The sequence below is a fragment of the Carassius auratus genome, chromosome 39, assembly GCF_003368295.1.
Source record: "Carassius auratus strain Wakin chromosome 39, ASM336829v1, whole genome shotgun sequence".
NCBI lineage: Eukaryota > Metazoa > Chordata > Actinopteri > Cypriniformes > Cyprinidae > Carassius > Carassius auratus.
In genome coordinates, this window is record NC_039281.1 from 6,654,437 (window position 1) to 6,680,933 (window position 26,497).

The following is a 26,497-nucleotide window of genomic DNA, read 5'->3' on the forward strand; positions in this document are numbered from 1 at the left end:
CTGCTATAATGCATATACAATGTATTTGTATATAGTTGTGTACAGTATGCATTTAAAAAGTGACACTCACATCCTTATTTCTGCAGTAGAATATTGTTTGTCTTTCGAAATGCAGCTATTAGCATAATTATTGATAATTCAGGATTTGTTGTCATTTGAGATCAATACATTTAAGCCAGGCAATAAATTATCCTAACACTGCTGAGTGTTCCGCATTCAATCAAATTATAATTCAGCTTCTCAACATGTCTATTAGCCTCAGCATAATTGGTAGACATTCATAATTTGCATCTGCTGGGAATAGGATATTAAAAAATGCACACTTAGCAAACATCTGGCTTCATTTTTCTTACTGAATATGATGGGGGAAACAGATTCATTTTACAACACAACTGATTCACGCATGGTGTCTAGCTTAATTGCAGCTTTTCCTTTGAGGTTAAGAATACAGCACTGAAGCGTACTGGAATTTAGACAGGTTCTGCACAGTTTTTATATGCCTTGCAGATAGTCGGCAATTGTGATGAGACACTGCACACTGAAGGGCAGTATAGTCTGAAGATAAAGAAAAGAGTGCAATACTTATGATAATAAGAAGTGGTCTGACCTGGAGGTTCTATTGCACTCTGAAAAAAAAAAAAATGCTTTCATCTATGCACCTGTTCAGCTTCTGAAAAACTGTGCATGGTTACATTTACAAACATCCATTGTAACTTTATCTTTGTTCTGAAGAAGCTAAAATGGTCTTGCATGGTAGATAGAAAAGAGAAAAAACCCTGAAAGCAAAAAAATTACCAACATGTAGGCCTACTGCGTTTTTGGGAACAGAACCCTACAAGGAGCAAAGTAAAATGTCTTTAATGCAATTCACCATGTTTTAACTACAACATGGAGAAGGTAATAACACTGAATATTAAGACGTATTGATACACTAGGCAAGTGTGCTTCAACTGTTTCCGCAAGAGATTGTATTGTTTATATTCAATACAATCTAATTAAAGGCTCTGAAGATGTATGATCTGTATTGCTGCTCATAATGTTTTTGTTGTCATCTCATTAATAATACATTCACAGAAGTTGTTCACAGAATGTGGATTATTAAAAGCCAATTTCAGGCAATTAACCTTTATCTTAAAATGCAATGCATCATCAGTTGACACTGTTTTGATACTAAATGGGTGTGGGAATATTAATGCCTATTAAAGCTCAGTCAACATGTAGAATCAACATGTAAAAAAAAAACACCTGCTTTTGGCATTACCCGCTTCTTTAAATGTATAAAGCCACAGTCTAAAGAAAAGTCCAGTCAGTAAATCAATCGATACATCCTTGCTCACTTCAGCATACAATACAGGCATTAACTTTGGGGAAGGAACCAGCCACACCTCTGATCTATTCAGTCTGGGGTGAAAAAATGCTGACAGGAGTAGACTTTTTGACAAGTGGAGTTCATAAACACTGTAGGTAGGGACGTTGAGGCAATACATTATTTGATTGCTAGCAGCAGCAGTCATTTTATGTGTTCACAGTCACAAAGGGCTAAAACTGTTCAATAGGCCTAAACTATAGCTTTTCTTGTTGAAAAGTTTTGGATGGCTAACAGCAACAAATGTGGATAGGGTCATTACAACAAAATTATAAGAAGCCTACACAATCTGGCTGCAACCCTGTGATGTTTCTGTCAGTGTTTTATGTATAACTTAGGAAAGTCAGGGAAGCTGATCATTATAGCAAAATAAAGCCCCTCAGGTAACACTTTCATGGATTTATTTTGCAATGGCCGTCATGACTGTACATCATGCCAGATGAGCATTTCTATTTATTACATTTTATACATTTATCCTCACTGTATGGACCAGTGTGAAAGAACATTTCTTAGAATTAGTGGGTGCAAGTAAAACAAAATGAAGTTTTGTCACAGTTCAGCAAAGTTAAATATTTCACTTTAAATAGAAAGTCTGTCAGTATCGCAACACAACACTGCAGTTAATGGTGCTGTTGTTAACTGGGGAAGATAATTGATACGCTTACCCACTGAGATGCAAAATATGTTACTTTTATTGAGATCGTGTTTTACCGAGCCCCACTTGACGCGCATGCGCGCGCCGCCGCCAACGCACCTGCGTTGAGGTTTGCGAAGTTAAACGGAGATTCGCTGTCAGGATGAGCTTTTATGCAAAATGAAAATACTCGCGTCAATTTCAAACATTTACAGGTAAGTGTACAACCATAAGATGTAAACTTAGAGGTTAAACACGCATCTAAAAGGAGGGCCAGTCGCATGGTTTGATTCAGTTCAAAGCGCTTAATATGAAGCACATCTCATGTTTAAGGCAACGTGGATCGTGCACCGTTTCAGCAGCAGCTCGCTCGCAAGATTAAACCCCCACTCAGAGTAACATTATTTGTTTGTTTATTTTATATTCAGTGTATTTCTTTTCCTTTTATTCCAATTCAAATTCCAAGTGTAAAAATCCCTTAAAAATATATTTAAGGCAATTTTTTTATACCCATACTCAGTTTATTTATGCCCATTTTGATAAATGATTCAAGCAACACTTTCTGAATGCTGATGGCTGGATATTTATCTCTCATACAAACATGCGGTTTGATTGTTGGAAATGAGCAACTGAGCAGAAAGAAAATAGTCCCTTCAGCACAAATCCTGGGGCTTACATGAATAAAGATCCATCTTAAGAATGAGGTTGAGGCCCCACTGTAGTCAGTAGACTACAGGACAGTGGGTGAAAATTCTGGAGGAAGGAAGCCCAAGTTAAGCTTCCTGGGCGATAAAGATGATCATGGCTTTGAGTGAGCACAGATAGTTGTAATCCTGTTTTAGAAGTGAGGTTCATCCATCTTCACTTAGTTTATTATTATGGAATTATCTGTCAGACACGCAAGGCATATTATTAGGATTCTACATTCAACTATGAACTGAATAATTATAGATACGCCTGGTGCTTTAATAGATAGTCAAGGCATTTAAGGTCAGAAAATAAAGAGACTTGCGGACATTGGCCTTGGATTTTTGAGCATACTATTTTGTCTCAGCATCTGGATGGTGCTGTTTATGGTTGTAGCATTTTAAATATAGACAATAATTAGATTAGACTCAACAGCAGATTTGTTTACTTTAACAATGGACATGTTCAATGACATTTTGGAGAAAGGCAAGCAAAATTGACAAAAACCCTACAGACACAGAACACAGCACTGTTGTGCAGTTTCAACATAATGTGTGCACTTTGCATCACTGAATAACAAAGCATGCTTCAGGAATCGAGAAAGCGGCATTGACATGCTGTTCTATGAGGAATAAGACCCTGCCAAATAAAATCGCTTAGGGCTGCTTCAGTATGTTTGCAAGCTAGCAGCTATTTCTTGAAAGGTCAACCAAATACATGCGCAGAACGCATGTGAGCAATGATGCTGATACATATTTTATTATAATATCCTTGAAAAATCCTTTATACCTGCTTTAGCAGTTCCTATTCATATTTGATTGATAACTGCACCACTGAAATCGAGAAAACATGAATATAAATGTTTTTATGCTGTTTTTGTTGATTGTATTGAAACACGTAACATACAGAGCTAGTGCACTTTTATCAAATAGCATTTTTAAATCAAAAATATTTGAAGCTGATGTACTGATAATGCTAAGTATCTGTTTTGGAGAGAAAGGGAATGATGCAAAAAGTCTGGTTAAGCACTTTGCGGTGCTCCACATATAACATGCTCTCTGTGTCAGGCTCTTGAAATAGCGTTTGAAGAGCCTGTTGGCAGTCCCTTGTCAAGAAATGCTCAGGTAACTGCAACAACTGCCCACTTGTTATTGATCTGGGTGAATAGAGTGATACAGCTCAAGTTCAACAACTGCTCAGATGCTGTACTGATATGGAGATATGATGGCTTATGTAATGCACCAGATAACAGAATAAATAGATTTCTATAAAAGTCCTCTGAGTATGAAATATTTCACACAGCAGTTTCAATGTTGAGCTGTTTATTCTTCCTGTTCATAGTGCATAATGTTACAAATATTTATTTAGCCAGATGTAGTACTCAAACCTGTGTATTAACAACAACAAATAAAATAGATAAAAGGAAATAGATAAACATATCAAAACAACTAATAATAGAACTTCATAAATTTATTGCAGCAATGTGATTTTACGATTAACACATAGATATGTAGGAAACCCTTGTTATGTATTATTCAGGGGTTACATTTTTTTTAGTTGCTTTACATCATGTTTCAGGTACACAGTGGCTCATAAAGACCCTTTATATAAAAAGCCAATTTCACAGGTAGAAAGAAAACATTTTCAGTAAATTTACAACCTTTCAGAAAGTGTTACAGAAGCAATTTGGTTCTCTGATAGTGGAAGACATAAAAGTCCTCTCAGCATTCCTTTGAGCAAAAGTAATGTATCTAGGTTTTACAGCACCTCTTATGTTGGCTTATTTCTTATTCAGTACACCCAGCTCCGTGCCAAAATGTAGTTATAATGTCAGTGAGATAAATTACCAATCTATTTACATAAAAAACAACCTTATAATGACCAGGAGGAGTCTGGGACTGGTAGCCGTTGCTGTCCACACAATCGAAACACATTTTTATTCATGTCTAAATGTCTTGCAGCTGCAAATGTGTCCCTTTTATTTCACCAAAACAAGTCGGCATAATGTAAATTTGATGTCGTCTTCAACCGTTGTTTGTCTTGTGTATCATCATTCACTAGATTTAAAACCAATAACCAAAAAACACCACATAGAGGGAAAAATGAAATATATTTAATCTGAATATTTGCAAATGTTTTTTTTCAGTGGTGTGTTCAACCATTCAGCTTTTCACTTCACAAGACATTAACTGATGGACTGAAGTGGTGTGGATTCCTTGGGGACTATTGTGATGGTTTTATCAGCTGTTTGGACTCTCATCCTGACGGCACCAATTCACTGCATGTATGAGCAAGTGTTGTAATGCTACATTTCTCCAAATCTGTTTTGACGAATCAGACTACATCTTGGATGCCCTAAGGGGGGGGGGGAATACATTTACTGAAAATTGTCATTTTTGGGTGAGCTGTTCTTTAAGCAGACTGGATGCCCTATATGTAAAATAGCAGGCTATTTGATATGATATGTCATCCACACCCAAGTTTGGCTTTGCATATGGCAACCCCAGAACAATTTTAAGTGTTTAGAAGTCAACCCCCCTCTGCTTGTAACTATAAGTGCTATCACCAACCCCTGACAGCTGACCAGAGAGATAAAGATAATGTATTCTGTATGAGAGTCACCTTGCTCATCTAGTCAATTCACGTCAAGCCAGCTCCATCATATTAAATGCGCCAACTGACTACTTATCAAATGTATTCTGCTGTAAAGAGAGAAAGTAGAAGAATGTACTTGGGAATTGATGTGATTTATATGGCAGTATGCTTAAAAAACTAGCTCATATGATGGAAAATATCTACCTTTAAAGTCGAGGACACAAGGGAAAAATTCTGCTTTATGTGTCTCCCTAAGGACGGAGCCACAGTGAGCACAGCTTTCGGTGGGATTTACTCAGTAATTAAAACTTTTACGAGATCATAACGTTTTATCAGGTGCCAAATATTCATTGCCAACTTTATGGTTTTGCATCTATTTTTAAAAGATGAAGAGGACAATAGGACGTGCAGATATTAAAAATATCATAATGGTCATGCTTTCTTTTTTATGCAAATCTTTGTTGATGGCAGTTAATATAACCAGTCATTCAAAGCAAACCATAATTTTTTTAAACGCCCTTCTCTATGGCATATATTACAGACAAGTAATCAAAATGCACAGCTCTACTGTAGGTCCCTGGGGCAGTTAGACATTTTAAACAGTGTTGTGGACGGGTTAAATGTCAGCCATGGATTTGTTCCGTGAAGGACAACAAAATAAAGGGTTTAGATTGTTTGCTGCGAGTCAGAGGGATTATTCAGATGCAGCACAATGGCTTGTAATCTAGCGGTCTGCAGGGAGAGCAGCTCAGAATTTACATTATCAAGGCTCTATGAAGAGACTAGATCCCCACAAAGTCCTGTGCTTCCAAAAGAAGAAATAAAGAAATAAAGAAAAACAGCGACGTTTGTGCAAATGGTAATCTGCCCCATTGGAAAACTCTGGCTTTCAATCCACTTATTTACGGAGTTTAGTTCTAATGGTTTCAATTTTAGCTCTAAACAAGTGTGAAGGAAGACATACACAGAATAACTAATGTCCATTTGGGAGATAAAAAAGTCTTTTTATTACTTCTGTACAATATATGCATCAGACATTATGGTGACAGTTTTTGGCAGAGCTTGTTTTTGTGGGTGCAAACTCCTTAAATTGGATCAAGCCATCATACAGTATAAAACTGTGAAAGTAACCGTGATAGAGTAGATTATTACTGTACTTTTTGCATCACTATCATTGTTTACAAAGGCTATAAATGTGTTATTTTCATTATGACATAAACAGCATTCATGTAACTAAGTCGTTTTCCTAAAATTGGCAGAGGAAACTAATGTAAAATAGCACAAAATTGTTCATGCTATATTTATTATGTTTGCTCAAGCAACCGCTTTTCTGAATAATATTACAAATTTATATTAGAAAGCCTTGCCTGTTTAATCTGTCATGGGTGAAACAACTAAAGCGCCGCTATAGGAGATAGTAAAGTGACTCATTAACTCTGTATGTCCAAATAATAAAAACCTTTGCAATAAACATATTTCAGGAATAGGTGTACAAATGATTTAAGGACAGTTCACCAAAAATTTAAATTCTCTCATTATTTCCTCACTTTCATCAATTTCCAACTGTAAGCTATTCTTTCTCGTGCTGAAAACAAATGTTTTAAGAGTCATTTTGTTTATTGAGTCCAATGCATCACTCATTGTGGACCAAAGTAAGGAGTTCATACAGGTTTGGAATGATATGAGGCAATTCAATTACAGAATAGATTTTAGGTGACCTATCTCTATTAGATTTAGAATAATGTTGTATAAACACCACAGTTTAAAACACACATGTCTGTGACCTGACGAGTTAATTGAGGGAAAAATAAAAGATAAAGTCACAGGTGGACACAGCAGCTTGTGCAGATGTTAGTTAAGTTCCCCCATCACCCACAGAGATCAAATAGTCATATCAAACTGACAGAAGCGCACATCGCTCGGTCCCAGCTCAACTCCGCTCTTCCTCTTCTATCCCACAGGTTGGCTTTGAGCAGTTTCTCTAGGATGAGCTCCAACTGCTCCGATGAGTTTTTCCAGGCCACAAACCATGCGGAACAGACCTTTCGAAAGATGGAGACCTATCTTCAGCACAAGCAGCTGTGTGATGTACTTTTGATAGCTGGAGACCACAAGATCCCTGCACACAGGTGAGTCTCCACTGAATCGATCATCTTACTTTCAAATGTCCTACTTATACTGCAAAACAGACAGATCAACAGGGCAGAAGGGAACGTGCTTAAAATGCAGTCCAGTACTTCTCCAGAAATCAATTTAAAAGAGACATTTATCATTCTTAGACAAAATCAAACTAGTAGACATGTACTTAAAACTAAATGCTAGTATTAAAAGCTTATATATGACAACAATAAATATGGACTGGAGCTTAAAGTCTTGCTTATGATTCATGTGCTATAGTCTTTTGAAGTCATGAAAAGTCTTCGGAGGTTATGTCTTAGGTTTTGTGTGAGAAACAAAAATGAAAAATGTGTCATTCTTCAAAACACAAACAAAACCTCATCAGTTCTCACAAATCAAGCAATGGTTGAGCTTCCATATTTAATCTGCTCTATTGGTCGGTCTAATTAAATCTGTTAATCAGATAAATTGTGTCTTTTTGTATTTTTTTATATTCTGAAAGTTTTTGTTGAGTGGAGTTTCACTGTATAGATAAAGAGAATGAATGATTTTTGGTCATTACTGTATCTCACACAATAGTACGGCTTCAGAAAACTAGAAATATAGCACACAAGGACCATGTTCATTTGAAGTTTTGAAGTTTGAAAGATCAAGGCCAATTCATTGCAATTTCACGAAATACAGTGGTGAGCACATTGTTCAAAAATCAAAAAAAGTATTTGGGTTTGGAGCAACAAAAATTGCAGAATTTTCAGTTTGTGTGTACTGTTTCTTTAAGGAAAGATATGCAGATGGCAGATTCAAGAAGTGTCAAAACTGTGCTGCACGCTCCATTTCAAACTACGGAGTGTGTTGAACTTTCCTTAAGGACTCTAAAAGAGTGTTTATTTAAAGAAATCTCTCGGCCACCGAGCGTTTTGATGCTATTCTGCTGGAAAATTCTCTGTAGCCAAATCTCTGCTGCGTGTCCCAGTTTGACACTGAGCTCAATCAACATCATCCCAGAGCTGCATGAAACAACCTGGTGAAAATAGCTGCGCTGAGATAAGTCTTTTTGTAGCGAGGAATTTTCTACGAAGACTGCTCTCGAGAAGTTGTTTGAGCTGATCTTGAAGTATGCAGTCGCATATATAAACTATTTGCACAATTATTTGCAGACTTGTCCTGAGCGCAGTTTCAGACTACTTTGCTGCCATGTTCACCAATGACGTCAGGGAGGCAAAACAAGAGGAAATTAAAATGGAGGGTGTAGATCCTGAGGCGTTGCGAGCACTGGTTCATTTTGCATATACTGGTGAGTATCTGCATTCAGCTTGAGGAATATTTAAATGTGCTGTTCATAGCAGAAGTGTCACATCCACAAATAAGCTTTTGGTCGATGCCAGTGGGCAAAACATTAATTTACAAACCCCAAACCTACAATTTAAACAAAATGGTTAAACATACCTTTTTGTTCCTGGAATGATTTTGAAGTTTCTTGCGTATTTTGCTCTTTTCTCCAAATGTTCAGGAGTCCTGGAGCTAAAAGAGGACACAATTGAAAGTCTGTTAGCTGCTGCTTGTCTCCTCCAGCTCTCACAAGTTATTCAGGTCTGCTGTAACTTTCTGATGAAACAACTGCACCCTTCCAACTGCCTGGGGATCCGTTCGTTTGCTGACGCTCAGGGATGCATGGATCTTTTGAACGTGGCTCACAACTACACTGTGGTAGGACCTGGCATACAAAGTAGCTTATTATAAATTATCCAAACACAGTGTTAACATTTGTCCTGACTGCAAGTTGCTGACCTTTCATGGTAATTTGCACTGTAGTAATTCTGGAATTACAATTAAAAGATGCCTGTATACTGCAATCTCATGGGAGTTGAATGATCATGATGTAGCAGCTTGGCGTTGTAGAATCCTAATGATAATCTGTGTCTGCATTACAGTAATCTCTTGTATATTTACAGATTAACTAGTGTAATGTCTACAGTACTACACTGGCAATGTTCCCAGCATGCAATCTGTCCTGAACAAATTATGCGCTGGCATTGTTTTAATATTTGCTTTGTTTATATTGCTGTTGCTTTTGTTGTTTTGCCTAATTTCGTAACACTCGGAGGCATTTAAAATGATGCTTGTTTATTGTCAGTCTCACTGGGTTTTAGTATGTTGATATCTAATATTAAAGGTTTACAGAGATAACAGCTAGACTGGGAATAATCATAGTATGAGATCATCACTTTTGATACAAAACCCAATAATGCTGACAATAAAGAAGCATAATTTTAAGCAAAATGGTAAACATCCTCTTACCTTAATTGTAGAAAGATGTATTGTAATGAACTGTTGCATTTGTAATATATAATATTTCCACATACTTCAATATATTGTAGATGGCAATTATTATTTACCTAGCTTATATATATATATATATATATATATATATATGACATGTAATTTAGTCTGTAATTTAATAACTGAGTAAATTACAGGCTGAAATACATACTGTATAACTTCAGAGTACTTAGCATGTAGTTCATGAGACATAAGGACTGCTTTTAGAAACCTTTTTGACTTTTTTTCAAGGATGACTACTCCTTTTTTCATTTACCATATACAAAATTTATAATGGTTTTAAACAATATTAGATTAGTAAAGAATGACAGAACATTTATTTTGTAGTGAACTATCATGAAAACTAACACCATCAACTGTTCCCCCTGCATATTAAAAAAGCAGAAGATACCACAAGTTTTAAAGCCTAGTCTGACAAAGAACGCCAAGCATAAAATGACTTGATGTGACATTTTGTATCTCAGCATGTGGTCAGCTTAAAAGGTTGCGCAGAGCTCTTTGATGTGTGAGAAATATAGCAAGAGTAGCATTGGTTAAATAATGGCAAAACATTAAGTATTCTCAGGAGCCCAAGGATCCACAGAACACATTAGCTTGATGGGCATTTCTCTGCCAAGTGCGGAAACAACTTAGGAAGATAGCCGTTATCTCCTGAAGGACATCTGCACAGGCTGTTTACAAAGGGCTTTCCAGAGCAGAGAGGTTGATCTAATCACAGGACACAAGCAGGAAAATTTCCTGTTCGGTCGCTTCGGTAATGGACGCAGAGTTAACAGAGCGTCCTGCTTCACTCATCGTGGTGTTCTGATTAAAACGTATATTTTGATGAACTTGCTTTTCCTCCTTTCTGTCTCTTCCTACATTAGTTTTTCTTCTTTCGTGAGACGCTGCAGACTTAGTGCAAGGTATCAATGGCCTGTAGCGTGCTAGAAGTCATGTTTCTGAATGTTCTTTCATTCAGAAACATGGCTTTTCATACCACTGCTATGCTGATGACACTCTACCTCTCATTCCATCCTGATGATCCGACGGTAGCTATTCGCATCTCAGCTTGTCTAACTGATATTTCTTCCTGGATGATGGACCATCACCTTCAACTCAACCTTGCCAAGACAGAACTGCTTGTGATTCCAGCAAACCCATCGTTTCATCACAATTCCACCATCAAGTTAGGCACTTCGACCATAACTCCTTCAAAAACAGCTAGAAGCCTTGGAGTTATGATTGAAGATCAGCTGACTTTCTCAGACCACATTGCTAAAACTGTCCGATCCTGCAGATTTGCTTTATTCAACATCAAGAAGATCAAGCCCTTTCTTTGGGAACATGCTGCACAACTCCTTGTTCAAGCTCTTGTTCTGTCCAGGCTGGACTATTGCAATGCCCTCTTGGCAGGTCTTCCAGCCAATTCTATCAAACCTTTACAATTAATTCAGAACGCGGCAGCAAGATAAATTTTTAATGAGCCAAAAAGAATACACGTCACACCTCTGTTTATCAATTTGCACTGGCTTCCAATAGCTACTCGCATAAAATTCAAGGCATTGATGTTTGCCTACAAAACTACCACTGGCTCTGCACCCATTTACCTAAATCTATTACTTCAGACTTATGTGCCCTCTAGAAGCTTGCGTTCTGCAAGTGAACGTCGCTTGATTGCGCCATACCAAAGAAGCACAAAGTCACATTTACGGACTTTTAAATTAAATGTTCCCTTCTGGTGGAACGACCTCCCCAACTCAATCCGAGTCCTTAGCCATCTTCAAGAATCGGCTTAAAACACATCTCTTCCATCTTTATTTGACCCTCTAACTTTAACACTCACTATTCTAATTATATTCTTTAAAAAATCTAACTACCTTTCTAATCTTTTTGTATTCTATTTTCTTTTCATTTTTTATGCAATTATGTGTGTGTGTGTGTGTGTATGTATGTATGTGTAACACTAGCTTGCTCTATTCTTTTTCTATTCTATCCGTTTTCTTTATTATATTATTTAAAATCCCATGCTACGTGTACTGTGTTAACCTAACTGAGACTTGTTATAGCACTTATATAGCATTGCTCTTTTTGTTGTTTTTGATTGCTTCCACTGTCCTCATTTGCAAGTCACTTTGGATAAAAGTGTCTGCTAAATGAATAAATGTAAATGTAGAAGTCTAGGTATTTTCTTTTGAAATTAAAAGTCAGATGAGGCAATGCTTCGATAAATGTCTGACAACACAAACACTGCTCTAGGTCATAGTACTGTACTTTTCATGAATACAATAGGTTTGTGACACAACCCATTAAATCCTCCCTTACAATCTAACACATTTAGATCTTATAGAGCTGTGTTCATCTCACACTAATATTGCTGCAGGACCTTTAACTTGCTGTTCAGTTTAATGCCATCCCCTAAAATATATGCCCAAGAAAGGCTTCTAAATTAATGCTTGCAGTAAAACAGAATTCATGTATCCAATTAACTGCCAGGGTGCTTGTGACTGTAATTGCGAATAATGAATCTATATCAATATCACCAGAAGAAGTAGATTTTAATTCTATATTGAGGAGGGCTGAAAATCAATGCATGATACTCATTTAATTATGTGTGTCTGAGCTAAGCCCAGAGAGCCCATGCACGGCTTTAGCAAAGATGCTGCTGTTTAGATCTGATTAATGATCAATAGGATGTTTACTGCCCTTATTTGCAACAGAGTCAATGGGAATTACTTCTGATGCACAAAGGAAAACTCTAGAAGTGCCATAAGTAATGAACAAACTTGTTAGAGAGATTTCCAGCATGTTCTTCACATGCTACCTTGCAGTTGAACCTTGCAAAACACTTTTATCAGAGAGCAACCTCAGATGTCCTTGTGGATGCATCAGAGCAGATCATTATAATGCGCTGAGATGAATGGAGAACAAGACCTATTTTTCTTTTCTTTGATTTTTTCTTGTAGTGTTACTGTGATTGTCTATTATCACCATTAGTTGTTTCTGCAACAACCATATTGCTTCATTAGACACAACAAGAATACATTTATACATTTACAATAATAAAATTTAACATTATATATATATATTTGGCTTTTTACATTAATTTTAGGACTTGGAAACTTACCCCACATGTCTTTACAAACCCGTAAAAGCTTTGTTCGTCTTCGAAACAAAATGTAAGATATTTTGGATGAAAACTGGGAGGCTTGTGACTGTCCCATTGACTGCCAAGTAAATAACACTGTCAAGGTCCAGAAAAGTATGAAAGACATCATCAGAATAGTCCATCTTCCATCAGAGGTCCAACCGTAATGTTATGAAGTGACAAGAACACTTTTTATATGGCAATAAAACAAAAATAACGTCTTTATACAACAATTTGTCTCCTCTGTGTCACTCCACATCAGTGTAGTACCATTTCGGAGAGTAACGCAAGCATCTTACACTCTTTTGTGTCAACAGCGATACAGGGATAAGTTTCCTACGTGTGTTTATGCTTTGATTTGAACTAAAACAGCGCATTGGTGCAGTGCAGCTGACACAGAAGAGCGTAAGCTGCTTGCATTTAGCGGATATTCTCCAAAATGGCGATACGGTCACAAAAAGACGGGAAAAAAAATAAAAATAAAAAAAGTATTCTCGTCATGTCATAACGTTAGATTTGAGCTTTTACGGGTTTGGAACGACATGGGGGTGAGTGATTAATTGACAATTTTCATTTTGGGGTGGAGTATTCTTTAATGTCACATTACATTGCAACACACACATTTATAAAACAACTAAACAAAATTGTTTAATATTTCAGGAAAACTTTCTAGAGGTCATTCAGAATCAGGAGTTCCTCTTGCTGCCCACAACGGAAATTGTCAAGCTTTTGGCCAGCGATGACATCAACGTTCCAGATGAAGAAACGATTTTCCAAGCCCTGATGATGTGGGTTCGCTATGATGTGCAGCACCGACAACGGGATCTGGGAGTGTTGCTGGCATATATTCGACTTCCCCTTTTACCACCACAGGTTTGCCAATAGCATTCATATGAGACTCTTGGTCATTTAATTATAATTTAATGTAGATTTTTAAAAAAAAACTCTCTGCTGACCTCATATTTAATCCTTCTTCTGGTGGTGTTAATGCACTATTTAATTTAATTTTATTTAGCTTCTTGCTGATCTGGAAAACAATAAGATGTTTTCAGAAGACCTGGAATGCCAGAAGCTCCTGATGGAAGCCATGAAGTACCATCTTTTGCCAGAACGCCGTCCCATGCTACAGAGCCCAAGAACCAAACCACGGAAATCCACTGTTGGATCGCTCTATGCTGTTGGAGGCATGGACGCCTCTAAAGGTTTTTTCCCCCCAATAGTTTTCTTATAGCGATACCTCTTACTGTCATAATAATTGAAACTTTATACAATAGAATAGCTGTTAGCATAGCAGCATACAACTCTTTAACTAACAATAAAGTCTTGAACTTTTGTCTACTTTTAGGGTCTACGACGATAGAGAAATATGACCTTCGCACAAACCGATGGATCCAAGTTGGCATCATGAATGGGCGAAGACTTCAGTTCGGGGTTTCAGTGATTGATAACAAACTCTACGTGGTTGGAGGAAGGGATGGACTCAAGACCTCTAACATGGTGGAGTGCTACAACCCAATCACTAAAGTGTGGTCCACCATGCCACCAATGTCAACCCACAGACATGGATTAGGTGAGTTTTATGAATGGTTCAGATGTTTGTGTAATCTCATTGCACAACATATATAAATAATTAATATAATGTAATATTTATATTAAAAATGTTTAGCTTCTTTCTTTCACAGCATAAATGTGACAAACACTGATCTACAGCATTAAACAACACCAGACCTCAAATGTATTTACAAGTCTTACCAGTTAAATTACATAGATTAATAGATCAGTAATTTATAAACATTCAAATATGAATACATTCAAAATGATCTTGATTTAAACATTCATGATGTCTACATTTCATTTATTCTGAATGTGTTTTAAATAATAATTTGGTAATCATTAGGTTTTTAATGTAATTAAAGACATTATAAAGACGTCAAAAACATGACTTTTCTAAAAAGAATTGCCCTACCTCATATTTGTATTGGCAGTGTGTATGCTGTAATTTATAAGGATTTGCTTATTAATATTAAAGAAGCCATGTTCACCTAGAAGACCGAACATTTCTAATCAACTGGTGAAGATGAAAAATTATTCTATTATACAGTAAGGGCAATGTTCGTTAATGAATATTTATTAATTTTTGTCTAATTGGCTTTACTTTCTAGGTAACCAAGCCATGTCTGCCCGACTCAATTAATAATAACGCACAATACAATATTAGTTTCATTGATATTAACAGATGATGTGTTTTTGTTCAACAATAGCTAGACGGAGCAGAATGGAACAAATCAGAGACGTCTCTGCAGGCGTTTTGAAATATTTTGACTCTTGACACTCTTAGAAACGGTTCATGGCGCAAGACGCTGAAAAGCAGATTAGACGCCCCTGCAGATTACAGCCTGAAGAAATTTAAGAATGCGTCATGTCAACTGTCTCAGTTTATCAAAAGCAGTCAGTCACAGTGTGAAACTTAATTTGTGTGTAAAGTGTGGTGCATTAGGGAGAGATTTTTTTTACTTTGTGGATTACTTAAAAGCTGATCTAAATTTTCTTTATTTATTTATTTATTCTGGTCCAGTTTTCGAAGACAAAACTAGTATGAGGAGTGGATTAGTAAAGGAAGAAGATGAATAATAAAACTTGATAGTGAAGTTACATTTCACAGCAAAACACATTTTAGGGTGCTTTCACACCTGCCTCATTTAGTTCGGTTGAATTGTACCAGAGTTCGTTTCCCCCTTTGGTGCGGTTCCATTGGGCAGGTGAGAAAGCAGCAATCGCACTCGGGTGCGCACCAAAAGTGGACCAAACAAGCGTACCGAGACCTGCTTGAAGAGGTGGTCTCGTACGTTTTCAAACAAACTCTGTTGAGGTTCGTTTGTGGTGAGAATGTGATCCGACCTCGAACAGACCCAACTGCGAAAAGTACTGATCATTTTTGGACTGAACCAGCTGCCGTAGTCAGCTGCGTTGTGCATTAGGGGATAAGGGAAGTGTTTGTTGACAGTTGAACTTAAGCATGGCAGCTCGTGGACAAACTTGGAGTAGTTAGGAGGTGCGGAGCCTCGTAGAAATTTGGTCAGAAGTTAGGAGCGATTCCCGCTCGCCGTTTGCAGTGCATTAGAAACATTGTTTTCAAGCCGCATCCGCACTTCATTACAGAAATTTATTTTTTTGCATACATGGTTTATACAAACAATGTAATAGATTATGGCCAGGGACAAAACCAGCCCGCACAGTCGTGTTGTCTTCGTGTTGTTTGCTGGCTTTTCCTCTTATGTTGGAATTTTCCCGCACGTAAATTCTGACCATTCGAAAAGCAGTTTAGGAAATACGTCATGGCCATTGAGTGATGTAGATGTTGTCATGTGACTGCATTTTGGTTCGTTTCAACTGGTACGGACAAGAGTGATCAGTGTGGTGTGAAAAGCAACCAAAAAAGCTGAAAAATGTTTGCCCTTGGTTCGGACAAATGAACCGAACTAGAGATGTGAAAGCACCCTTAAATGAAGTCATTCTATTGTATCTTGAGTAGTTTTTACCAAAACGTGATCTATGAGATTCAAAGGTTTGTTTGTTTGTCAGAAAACTATCTCAAATATCCAAATTTTTATACAAAGCCCAAATACCAAAAAATATTACTATAATTTGGTCAAAACGCCACCATACAAAGTCTGGTTTAGTGACTTGATGCTTTTATTAAAATCTGAGCTGCACACAAAAATGTATATAAAAAATATGGGCAGGCAATTTAAACTCAGAGGAGAAAATGCACTGTACAATAATCCCATAAAACTGACACTCAAAGGTTGCTCATTGAGGCCTATAAAGTGCACTGCAATATCATAACCAAAATGTCAGTCAAGAGACAATTTATATATCAGGACCCCAAAAGCGGCAGCCAGAGATTTATAACAGAAACACGAGAGACCTTTGCTGTAAAGAGAGCAGCGAGATGCACCATGAATACTTAATGCTTACCACAGCGTCTTAGGGCTTTGGTCCTTCGGGTCGCACCAGAAGAATGTCTTTAGCTACTGATAACTGCTTAAAAAGGAAAAGCTCTTGATAGTCATTGAAATTAACTTCCATGGGATTACCATTAAAATTTTGACATTTGCCAGTTTCTCTACATCACAAAGACAAAGACAGACACTTGCTAGTGAACTTAGTGCTTGTCTGATGTATGGCGTGCGCCACCAAGGGCTGAGCCCAGTCTTATTTGTTCTATTTATTTATTTGTTTGGAAAGGAATTGCTGTGCTGGAGGGGCCTATGTATGCAGTGGGAGGCCATGACGGATGGAGCTATTTGAACACAGTAGAAAGGTGGGACCCCCAGGCGAGGCAGTGGAATTATGTGGCCAGTATGTCCACACCACGCAGCACAGTCGGGGTCACTGCTCTCAATGGAAAGTAAGGAATTCATTTTGTCTTATTTTCTTTTGTAGCATTTTTGAGTTACGATACAGTTTTAAAACATTTATATTTATGTATTTAGTAGACGCCGTTATCCGAATCAGTGTACAAAAGAGGCACAATGCAATTCGACAGAGTGCACTGTGGAAAAATCGCTCCAAACCCTTTCCTCATTTAGTATGCACATAACTATGAATATGCAAATGAGTCTTTACCTCCACCCAATCCAAGCAGAACAAAAAATACAGGGAAAACTGCTGTTCTTTACAAAATACCTGAAAAATCTAGAATTCAAAACATCCTATTGTGAAAATCAGGTTTTCAAAGAAACTGCAGTATATTACATCTGTTGTATTGCCGCATGTAAAGATCTCAAATTTCTGTTCAGTTTTAAGAAAAAAAAAAAAGACTTCTCTATCAACAGCAGTTTGTGCAGTGTGCTGTGGCTGATTGACTTTTCTCCATGGATCGTCCTCATGATGAGGTCTGAATTAGGTACTGGATCCATTATACAGCGTAACCCTGTACAGCCAGATGGGAGTTAATAGGCTCTGAGACCAAAGACCCTCTGGAGTCTTTTACATGAAGTCACTTGAGTGGCAGGCGAGCTGCTGTTAGCTCTGTCCACGAACACGGAGGCTGGGTCTGAATCTAGCTGAACATTGACTGATGACTCATGGGGCATTTCTGTATCAAGGTCAAAAACAAACCCTTCACGATACCTCTAGAGGCCACTGTCCTACTTCTCAAAGTGATTAAGATACCTATGATACAGACCGATCAATTAATCTAGGATGTTTTCATGCCCTATAAAGCCAGTCAGATAATATAAGTTATTTATTTTGTCCTAAATCTTTAGGAAAACATTTTAAATATTTTTGAGACATTTTATATGGTATTTGCAATAACTATTGGACCTCCAGGAGTCTGCAAACCCACTTTTAAAATAGACAGCATTTCACAAATAATTTATTTTAGCAGTATATTTCTCTTTTCAGGAAGGAAAGTGAGTAGTTTAAATGCAATGTAAATAATACAAAAATAATCAGTAAAAAAAAAGCTGAATGAAATGTTAAATTTGTCACTGTTCTTATTGTGAGTGTGTTTAAATGGTTTTATATATATTTGTATAAACAAGTTGTTATTGTGACATTTGAGTGAGACTTATTTATGAAATGTGAGTGGTGGATACAGGATCTCAGTGGACTTTATCAGAGAGCACATTATAAAACTTTGATTAAAGATCCCAAAGTTAATAAGTAAAATGAATTGATGCATTGTTCACAATAAGATCAGTGTCGCACATTAAGGTAAATTTGGATCTAATGTCACTTTATCAGTTTCAATTTAAATAATGCCTCTTAACAAAAAAGTTCATTTGTGGCACGAGTGCCTGTGGAGATGCAGGAGGAGATTAGTGCTCTATAATTGAATATAAACTCATTCAGGGCTGGCCAAATATAGTCCTCTCAGCAGCCATCCTGGCAATGGTCCTTACCAGCTTTTCTTGTCTTAATAATGGGTATACAAGACAAGTACAGGTCCTATGTATTCCAATGGGAAAACAGTTTCTTTAATTATCTCAAATAAATAAATAAATGTTGTTTAATAAAATGTTTCTACACCATATTTTAAATTACCACTATATTCTGCAGAAATGGTATTATAAACTTTTGTTACTTTAGCTGAAAATAAGGCTTAAAAGATACACACACACAATGTTTTATGGTCAGTTCAGCGAAGGCACATGCCCACTTTAATCATCAAAATTGCCCTGGTGTAACAGCCAACTTTTCAAAAATCTAATTTTATTATGAAATATTTTAGAGTAAATTTTTTTGGTATTTACAGGTTGTTTGCTGTCGGTGGTCGTGATGGAAGCTCCTGTCTGCGATCGATGGAATGTTTTGATCCCCACACTAATAAATGGAGTATGTGTGCACCCATGTCAAAGAGGAGAGGCGGAGTGGGCGTGGCCACATATAACAGTTTCTTGTATGCTGTCGGAGGACACGATGCACCAGCTTCAAACCACTGTTCACGTCTCTCTGATTGTGTGGAGAGGTAAGCAGCCACGGCACAGCAGCTGTGAAGAAAATCCAACACCTAATGATAATGACAACAACACTCAAAGCAGACTGCAAGTTGTGGCACATAGCTATGGGTACAAAGTATTACAATTTGCATGTTTAATTGCAAATTTGGACACTTCACTGTGAAATCAGTGTTACCTTGTGATTGAGGAATGTTGTAGGAAGCCACAGTAATTCCGTAAAGTGGTGATAGACGCTCCCTGCTGGTGATGATCTGAAATACAGCCTAAAGTTTGTAATTAAAATTTAAAACTCATCAAGGCTGCATTTAAAGGTACAATATGTAAGATTTTTTTATTAAAATATCCAAAAACCACTAGAACAGTTTTATATATTTTTCTGACACGGACCGTGTCCAGAGTGTCATTGTGTTGCCTGCCAATAACATCATAACCCCTCGATTTCCATTTTCTCATTACTCCAGTCTTCGGTGTCACATGATCTTCAGAAATCATTCTAATATGCTGATTTGCTGCTCAAGAGACATTTAAATGTGGAGTAAACAAGGAGTATCAACAATTAACCTTGACAATTTAATTCAAAATAAGATTATGGTTATAAGCAGTATACCTGTATATTACTGTATTTTCATTTCTGTCAAAAAAGTCTCCCAGTATAAGGTTACCAACTATCTTTAAGTACTTGGGAGAAAGGGCTAAATGAATAATAACTGAAACGAATACATAAAGAACAAAAAGACATCCTAATTAATGAACAACGGCGGTCAGAAACTTCAACTCATTACGCTGGTATTATACTGTGCATGCTGAAAGCACAATAGATTTGATTGTTAGGGATGTTAATCATAGTGCTTTCAAAAGCTTCCATCATCTAGATTACAGACTGGCTGCTGTTTAACCTCTCTATGCAATTATCTTTCATTTTGTTTCATCAGCTTGTATTGAAAGTGCTAGCACACTGTGTCTCATACGTTCTGTTCTGCATTTACAGGTATGACCCAAAAACAGACACATGGACCACAGTGTCATCTCTGAGTGTACCCCGGGATGCAGTGGGGGTGTGTCTGCTGGGAGACAGGTTATATGCGGTCGGAGGATATGACGGTCAGACCTACTTAAACAGCGTCGAGTCCTATGATGCACCAAACAATGAATGGACTGAGGTTAGAAAAATTGCTCATGGGGTTTTGATTCATTTTAGTGCTGTCAATCAATTAAAACATTTAATTAGCTAATCACAAATTTATTGTGATTAATCCCACCTAACATTAAAGTTTTTTTAAATACACTTTTATATTGCATTAATTCAGTCTTCAAATTAATGTAGAGTCGAAAAAGACAGTATATTCTTTTATTTGTTTAATGGCATCTTTATGACTGAAGTCTCTAGAATCCCCCCCCCCCAATATTTAACCTTTGAATATAGCCGTTCAACATTACAGTATAATTACATTCTATAATCTAACATTGCTACTGTACAAAGCACAGTAAACTATTTATATAAAAATAAATTGTGCACTACTGATATTTTGCTTAGAATACATTAACATACTGTTTTACACACCAACTGTATTTATTACCACTGTTCTTACGTTGCTGCTGTTCATAATGTACATATAACCCTGCATTGCACTCCTATTTATATTCTGTACATACTGTTAAAATGTATATAGCAACTCCACTGTACATACTGTAAATTATAGCTTAATTTACTCTGGGCCAGTTTGGAAACCAGTTTTCAGCAAACAACCCAAAAGACCTGGAAAGATATCACGTAGCACAAAACCCCATACCCCAGCAGTGAGGTGATTTAATGACTTGCTGAAGACCTGAATGAGTTTTATGAATGACCTTCCATTCCACGACTTAGGTGCCCTTGAGCAAGGCACTGAACCCCCAACTGCTCCCCGGGCACCGCAGCATAAATGGCTGCCCACTGCTCTGGGTGTGTGTTCACAGTGTGTGTGTGTGTGTTTACTGCTCTGTGTGTGCGCACTTCGGATGGGTTAAATGCAGAGCACAAATTCTGAGTATGGGTCACCATACTTGGCTGAATGTCACGTCACTTCACTGTCACTTTACTGCAGATTTGAAACTCCTGGTCTCACACTCCACACTTCCTCTGAACCATCTCTCTACACAACCTTTAACACCTCCAGCAACCCCCTCCTTCAGGAAACAGAAGAAAAGGAAAGCACCAGGCCCAGATGGTGTGCTGATTTGCTGGTCTCCATCTTTTCACAGCTCTTCAACAGATCACTGAAGCTGTGTGAAGTCCCTGCCTGCTTCAAACACTCCACCACCATCTCCATCCAACTGTGAATGATGATCCCAAACCTGTCCTGGAGGCCACCCTGCCCTGCACATTTTGTATCTAGTCTCTTTAATCAGACACACACCCAATTTAGTTCTTTACTGTCTCTACTAACGAGCTGATGAGTGGAGTCAGGTGTGTTAGAAAAGGAAGGAAGGAAGGGAAGGAAGGAAGGGAGGAAGGAAGGGAAGGAAGGAAGGGCTCTCCAGGACAGGTTTGGGAAGCACTGATCTAGACGACCAGGGACTTATGTGAGGATCCTGTTGTGGACTTCAGTTTGGCTTTCAATACAACCATCCCAGCACTCCTCCAGCCCAAACTAACCCAGCTCTCGGTTCCTAGCTCTGTCTTTCAATGGAATCACCAGCTTTCTGACAGATAGGCAACAGCTAGTGAGACTGGGGGAAATTCACGTCTATCAGCCACACCATCAGCACTGGCACCCCCCAAGGATGTGTTCTCTCCCCACTGCTCTTCTTGCTCTAAACGAACGACGGCACCTCTACTGACCCCTCTAGCCCCTTTCACACTAAAAACCAAGCAAATACACGGGTAAAGTGTTCCAGCAATTATTCCCGGGTCACTACATTTTGCACTTTCGCACTGCCAGTGATTACCCGGGATATGTGCGTGCTTTCACACACAATCAGTAAAGATCCCGTAACGACACATTCCTCGTGCATCACTTTGCTCGTGCATCACTTCGTCACGGCATTAGATCTGGCTTTTGTTCACACAGTGCTCGTCCCGGGTCGAACCCGGCAATGTTACTAGGTCCCCGATCCGGGTTCAATGCCGGAATCAAATCCGGGGACGTGGTTGCTTTCACACAGAAGGCGACCCGGCAATGTTCTGCCAATATGCTGGGTCCGACGTGCAATGTGAAAGGGGCTCATGTCACGCTCCTGAAGTTTGCAGATGACACTACAGTAACCAGCCTCATCCAGGACGGTGATGAGTCTGCATATAGAAACAAGGTTGAGAAGCTGTCTGTCTGGTGCAGTAATAACAACCTGGAGCTGAACACGCTCAAAACAGTGGAGATGATCGTAAACTTAAGGAGAAACCACCCTGCACTCCCCCCAGTCACCATCATGAACAGCACTCTGGCTGTAGAGTCATTCAGGTTCCTGGACACCACCATCTCTCAGATACCTGAAGTGGGACAGTCACAGAGATTGTTCTTCCTTCGCCAGCTGTGGAAGTTTAACCTGCCACAGGAGCTGCTCACACAGTTCTACTCAGCCGCCAGTGAGTCTGTCCCTGTGCACTTTAATAACGGTCAGGTTTGGCTCAGCTACAAAATCAGATATCAGAAAACTACAGAGGATGGTTCGGACTGCTGAAAAGATTATTGGTGCTCCCCTTGCCCACCCTTCTAAAACTGTATATATCTAGAGCGAGGAAAAGGGGTCAGAAAATCACTTTAAACCCCTCACATCTAAGCTATCTCCTTTTTAAACTTTTACCGTCTGGCCATCACTACTTAGCACTAAACACCAGGACTAGCAGGCACAAGAAAAGTTACTTCCCCCAGGCAATCTACCTCATGAACAGTTAAATGTTCTCCCCTACTGTTCAGAAAAAAATGAATACCATGTTTGTTTACTTAATACTACCCTACACCTCATTCCATTCCATCTAAATTATATTCCATCTATATACCACAACTGAACATACAAATTTTGTCTATTTCTGTTTTTTATATACTTGCGTATGTTTATCACATTTCTTTCTTTTATTATTATCTGTGTATTGTTGTTGTTGTTGTCCCCGTGTACTGTGTACTCTCCAGAACAAATTCATTGTGTGTGCAAACAAATTCCTATCTGATTCTGATTCTAATATAAATGTTGAATATAAAATATGAAATAATTAGGGGAAAAATGTATTATCTTTTTAAATATTAAACTAAAACCACCAATAGATTCTAACTAATGATTAAATCATTGAATCATACGATTAGTTCAAAAGGACTGATTCATTAAGGAATTACTTATGACTTTATGAATGGGTAATTGTATCATTTGCTCAACCTATTTGTTCAAAATGTGAATTCATTCTGGAACCAAACACCACTGTGTGTTGTTCTGAGATGTACAGCACTGCTGTGGATTTGTTTGGAACCATTTTCATTAATACTGTCTAATATTAACTTATTTTATTAAATTTCACCAAATCCATATACTTTTCCATTCATGCTGATAATCGTGCTGGTATATCAGATAATAAAAAAATCTCTTGCTCGTGAAGTATTACATAAATGCATAGCTACGTTTACTACATTCTGCAACTACAAATAACTATATGTGACCCTGGACCACATCACCAGTCTTAAAAAAGCCAAATATACATTGTATCAGTCAAAATGATGGATTTTTCTTATGTGCCGAAAATCATTAGGATATTAAGTTACGATCATGTTCCATGAAGATGTTTTGTAAATTTCCTACTGTAAATATATCAAACTTAATTTTTGATTAGTAATATGCATTGCTAAGAACTTCATTTGGATAAGTTTAAAGGCGATTTTCTCAGTCTTTAGATTTTTTGCACCCTTAGATTCCAGATCTTCAGTTGTATCTTGCCGAAATATTGTCCTATCCTAACAAACCATACATAAATGGAAACCTTATTTATCTGGAAAAAAATGACCATTATGACTAGTTTTGTGGTATAGGATCAAATATTATATCAATACTTAAAATATTTAAACGAGTTTAATAGGACTAATGCCCACTGGTTTAGAACCACTGCTTTAATGGTATATTCAGAATTGAGGTTACTGTGAGGAACTTATAATGCAACTTAGTGGGGCCAGTTTTTTGCAAGATTTAAAAGTGCAAAGCTTATAATTTTATAAAAACACTTACAATACAGCTGAAATACAGAATTGTTAACAGAATAATTAATAAGTTGCTATATAAAGTTGCATTTTTATAGTCAATTTAGGGTTTTAGATGTTATGTCATGGCAACAAAACTTAATTAGATATAACCACCTAGAAATGTTCTAGAACATTAAATGTGTCAAAACAGTCTACTTTATGAATGTTCCTTGAATGCTTGGATGATGTACATCTGTGAACGGGAAGTGCAAGCATTTCCTGCCATTCATCTTTTTTCCACTGTGTCACAATGGCTTTGAACACAATGAGGTTAACCACTCTTTCCTTAGCCATCCTGAGTTACAAACGCTCTATTCAAGTCTAGTTTGCCTTCTGTCTACACTTCCCATGGCTCCCTTTTGCTCTCTCTTTCACAAGTTTACCTGCAATGGGCTGTTAGTAGACCTGAGTGTGACAGAGCGCACTGCGGAGGAGGGAATTTGCTCCAGTTGGACACTGGTCATTAACCTCTGTCTCTTGTTATTCTAGGAGGTCCCTTTAAACATCGGGAGGGCAGGGGCATGTGTGGTGGTTGTGAAACTGCCTTGAAGGCTCAGAATCTGAACTGTGGCCTCAAGAGGAGGACTGCGATGGAAACACTTGGAATGCTCTTTTCACGTAGTACACAACGTTCATGAAAGCTATCGTCAACACTGGATTCATCTCAACAGATTTAGACAGCTATGTGCCGTTCAGTCTGTTTTTGCTCAGATATTTTAGCACTAATACAGACTGAAATTAAAGGGGTTGTGGGGGTGGGTGGGTATTATTGTAAGATTTTACTTAATTATATGATACATTTTATAGTAAAGGAATACTTTTTAAAATGCATCCAGAAAGACTTTGAGTTACGATTTTTCATTTTAATTGTACATCTTCTTAACCTCATCACATTTTTGACATTTTATCTTTTAACTATAAAACTACATCTGATTTTCAAAGACAGCAGCATACTTGTTTACCTGTGCAATTTTGTGGAAAATGTATTTTTGGAATCTTAGATAAATGATTTTAAAAGACCACTGTGAATACTTCCAGCTCTGCTTACAACAAACTAATTTTGGTATACCCAAAATGTTTGTGGACACATACTCATGCAGTTCTCATCTAAATACATTTTTTGGTCTGAGACTAGGTTCAGCACGAAACTATATTAAAGGGATAGTTCACCCAAAAAAGAAAATGTGATGTTTATCTGCTTACCCCCAGGGCCCACGAGATGTAGGTGACTTTGTTTCTTCAGTTTAACACAAATCGTTGCAGTCTGTCAGTCTTACAATGGATGTGAATGAGAATCGTGGCTAAAACATACAATAAAACAATATAAAACCTAAAACAAAACAATGTAACAAACAAAAGCAAATTAAACCCTGCACCTCGTGACAATACATTGATGTGTATAGACAGAAACGATGGGTCTGTGCAGGTAACTGAACAGTATTTATATAGTTTTTTTTTACCTCATGCAGTGTCCGAACTGTTAGAATCTCCTGAGCACGTTCTCAGAAGCAAGGCGCGTGAGGCATCGTCAACGTCGTCATGATTTATAGTGGATCGCAGACTTATAAATTCATTATCGCCACCTATCTCTCAAGTGGATCATTGACACTCGTAATTGAGATTGTAGATAGTGTCAGTGGTCCATTTGAGAGATAGGTGGCAGATACATTTTTCATTTTTGGGTGAACTATCCCTTTAAGAAGCTGTCTCTGAAACAGAAAAAAAAAATTAAAAAACACCAAAGTAATTAGCACGTATTGGTAAGTCTTTATTGAAATGGTAATAAGATTTACAGTAGAAAATATACTATTATATCATATTGATATTTCACCTTTATGTAAAGGTTTTGTAATTTGTATTGTACATAGTTCCTGGTCCTGTGCAATTTTATCATAATGTACTGGCATGCTACTTCAATACATTTGAATGCCATTATTAAATATTTTCAAGACCCTGTGAAAT

General features: G+C 37.5%; 1 protein-coding gene and 1 long non-coding RNA gene across 5 annotated transcripts in view; one reads left to right on the forward strand and one right to left on the reverse strand.

Moving 5' to 3' along the window:
* Window positions 1-25,744, forward strand: part of LOC113057801 (kelch-like protein 4) — a 34,844-nt gene extending 9,100 nt beyond the window's left edge. The window contains exons 1-11 of one of the 3 annotated variants that reach the window (XM_026225321.1): window positions 2,027-2,215; window positions 7,244-7,411; window positions 8,558-8,694; window positions 8,911-9,107; window positions 13,528-13,740; window positions 13,883-14,069; window positions 14,213-14,437; window positions 17,116-17,278; window positions 19,133-19,345; window positions 20,326-20,497; window positions 25,025-25,084. In XM_026225321.1, the coding sequence (XP_026081106.1) occupies window positions 2,181-2,215; window positions 7,244-7,411; window positions 8,558-8,694; window positions 8,911-9,107; window positions 13,528-13,740; window positions 13,883-14,069; window positions 14,213-14,437; window positions 17,116-17,278; window positions 19,133-19,345; window positions 20,326-20,497; window positions 25,025-25,084 (1,770 nt within the window). In that variant the 5' untranslated portion in view covers window positions 2,027-2,180. Of the gene's footprint in view, window positions 1-2,026; window positions 2,216-7,243; window positions 7,412-8,557; window positions 8,695-8,910; window positions 9,108-13,527; window positions 13,741-13,882; window positions 14,070-14,212; window positions 14,438-17,115; window positions 17,279-19,132; window positions 19,346-20,325; window positions 20,498-25,024 lie in introns of those variants that run through there. The other 2 variants (XM_026225322.1, XM_026225320.1) reach the window with 2 other exon arrangements.
* On the reverse strand, window positions 19,242-25,855 carry LOC113057803 (uncharacterized). Of its 2 annotated transcripts, none has more exons than XR_003277886.1 (3): window positions 25,739-25,855; window positions 19,513-19,600; window positions 19,242-19,367 (listed from the first exon to the last, which is right to left on the reverse strand). It is a non-coding gene; the product is annotated as an uncharacterized LOC113057803 (long non-coding RNA). The 2 variants fall into 2 exon arrangements; XR_003277887.1 differs by having other exon boundaries at window positions 19,513-19,588; window positions 25,739-25,835.
* Between the last annotated feature and the right edge of the window lie 642 nt (window positions 25,856-26,497).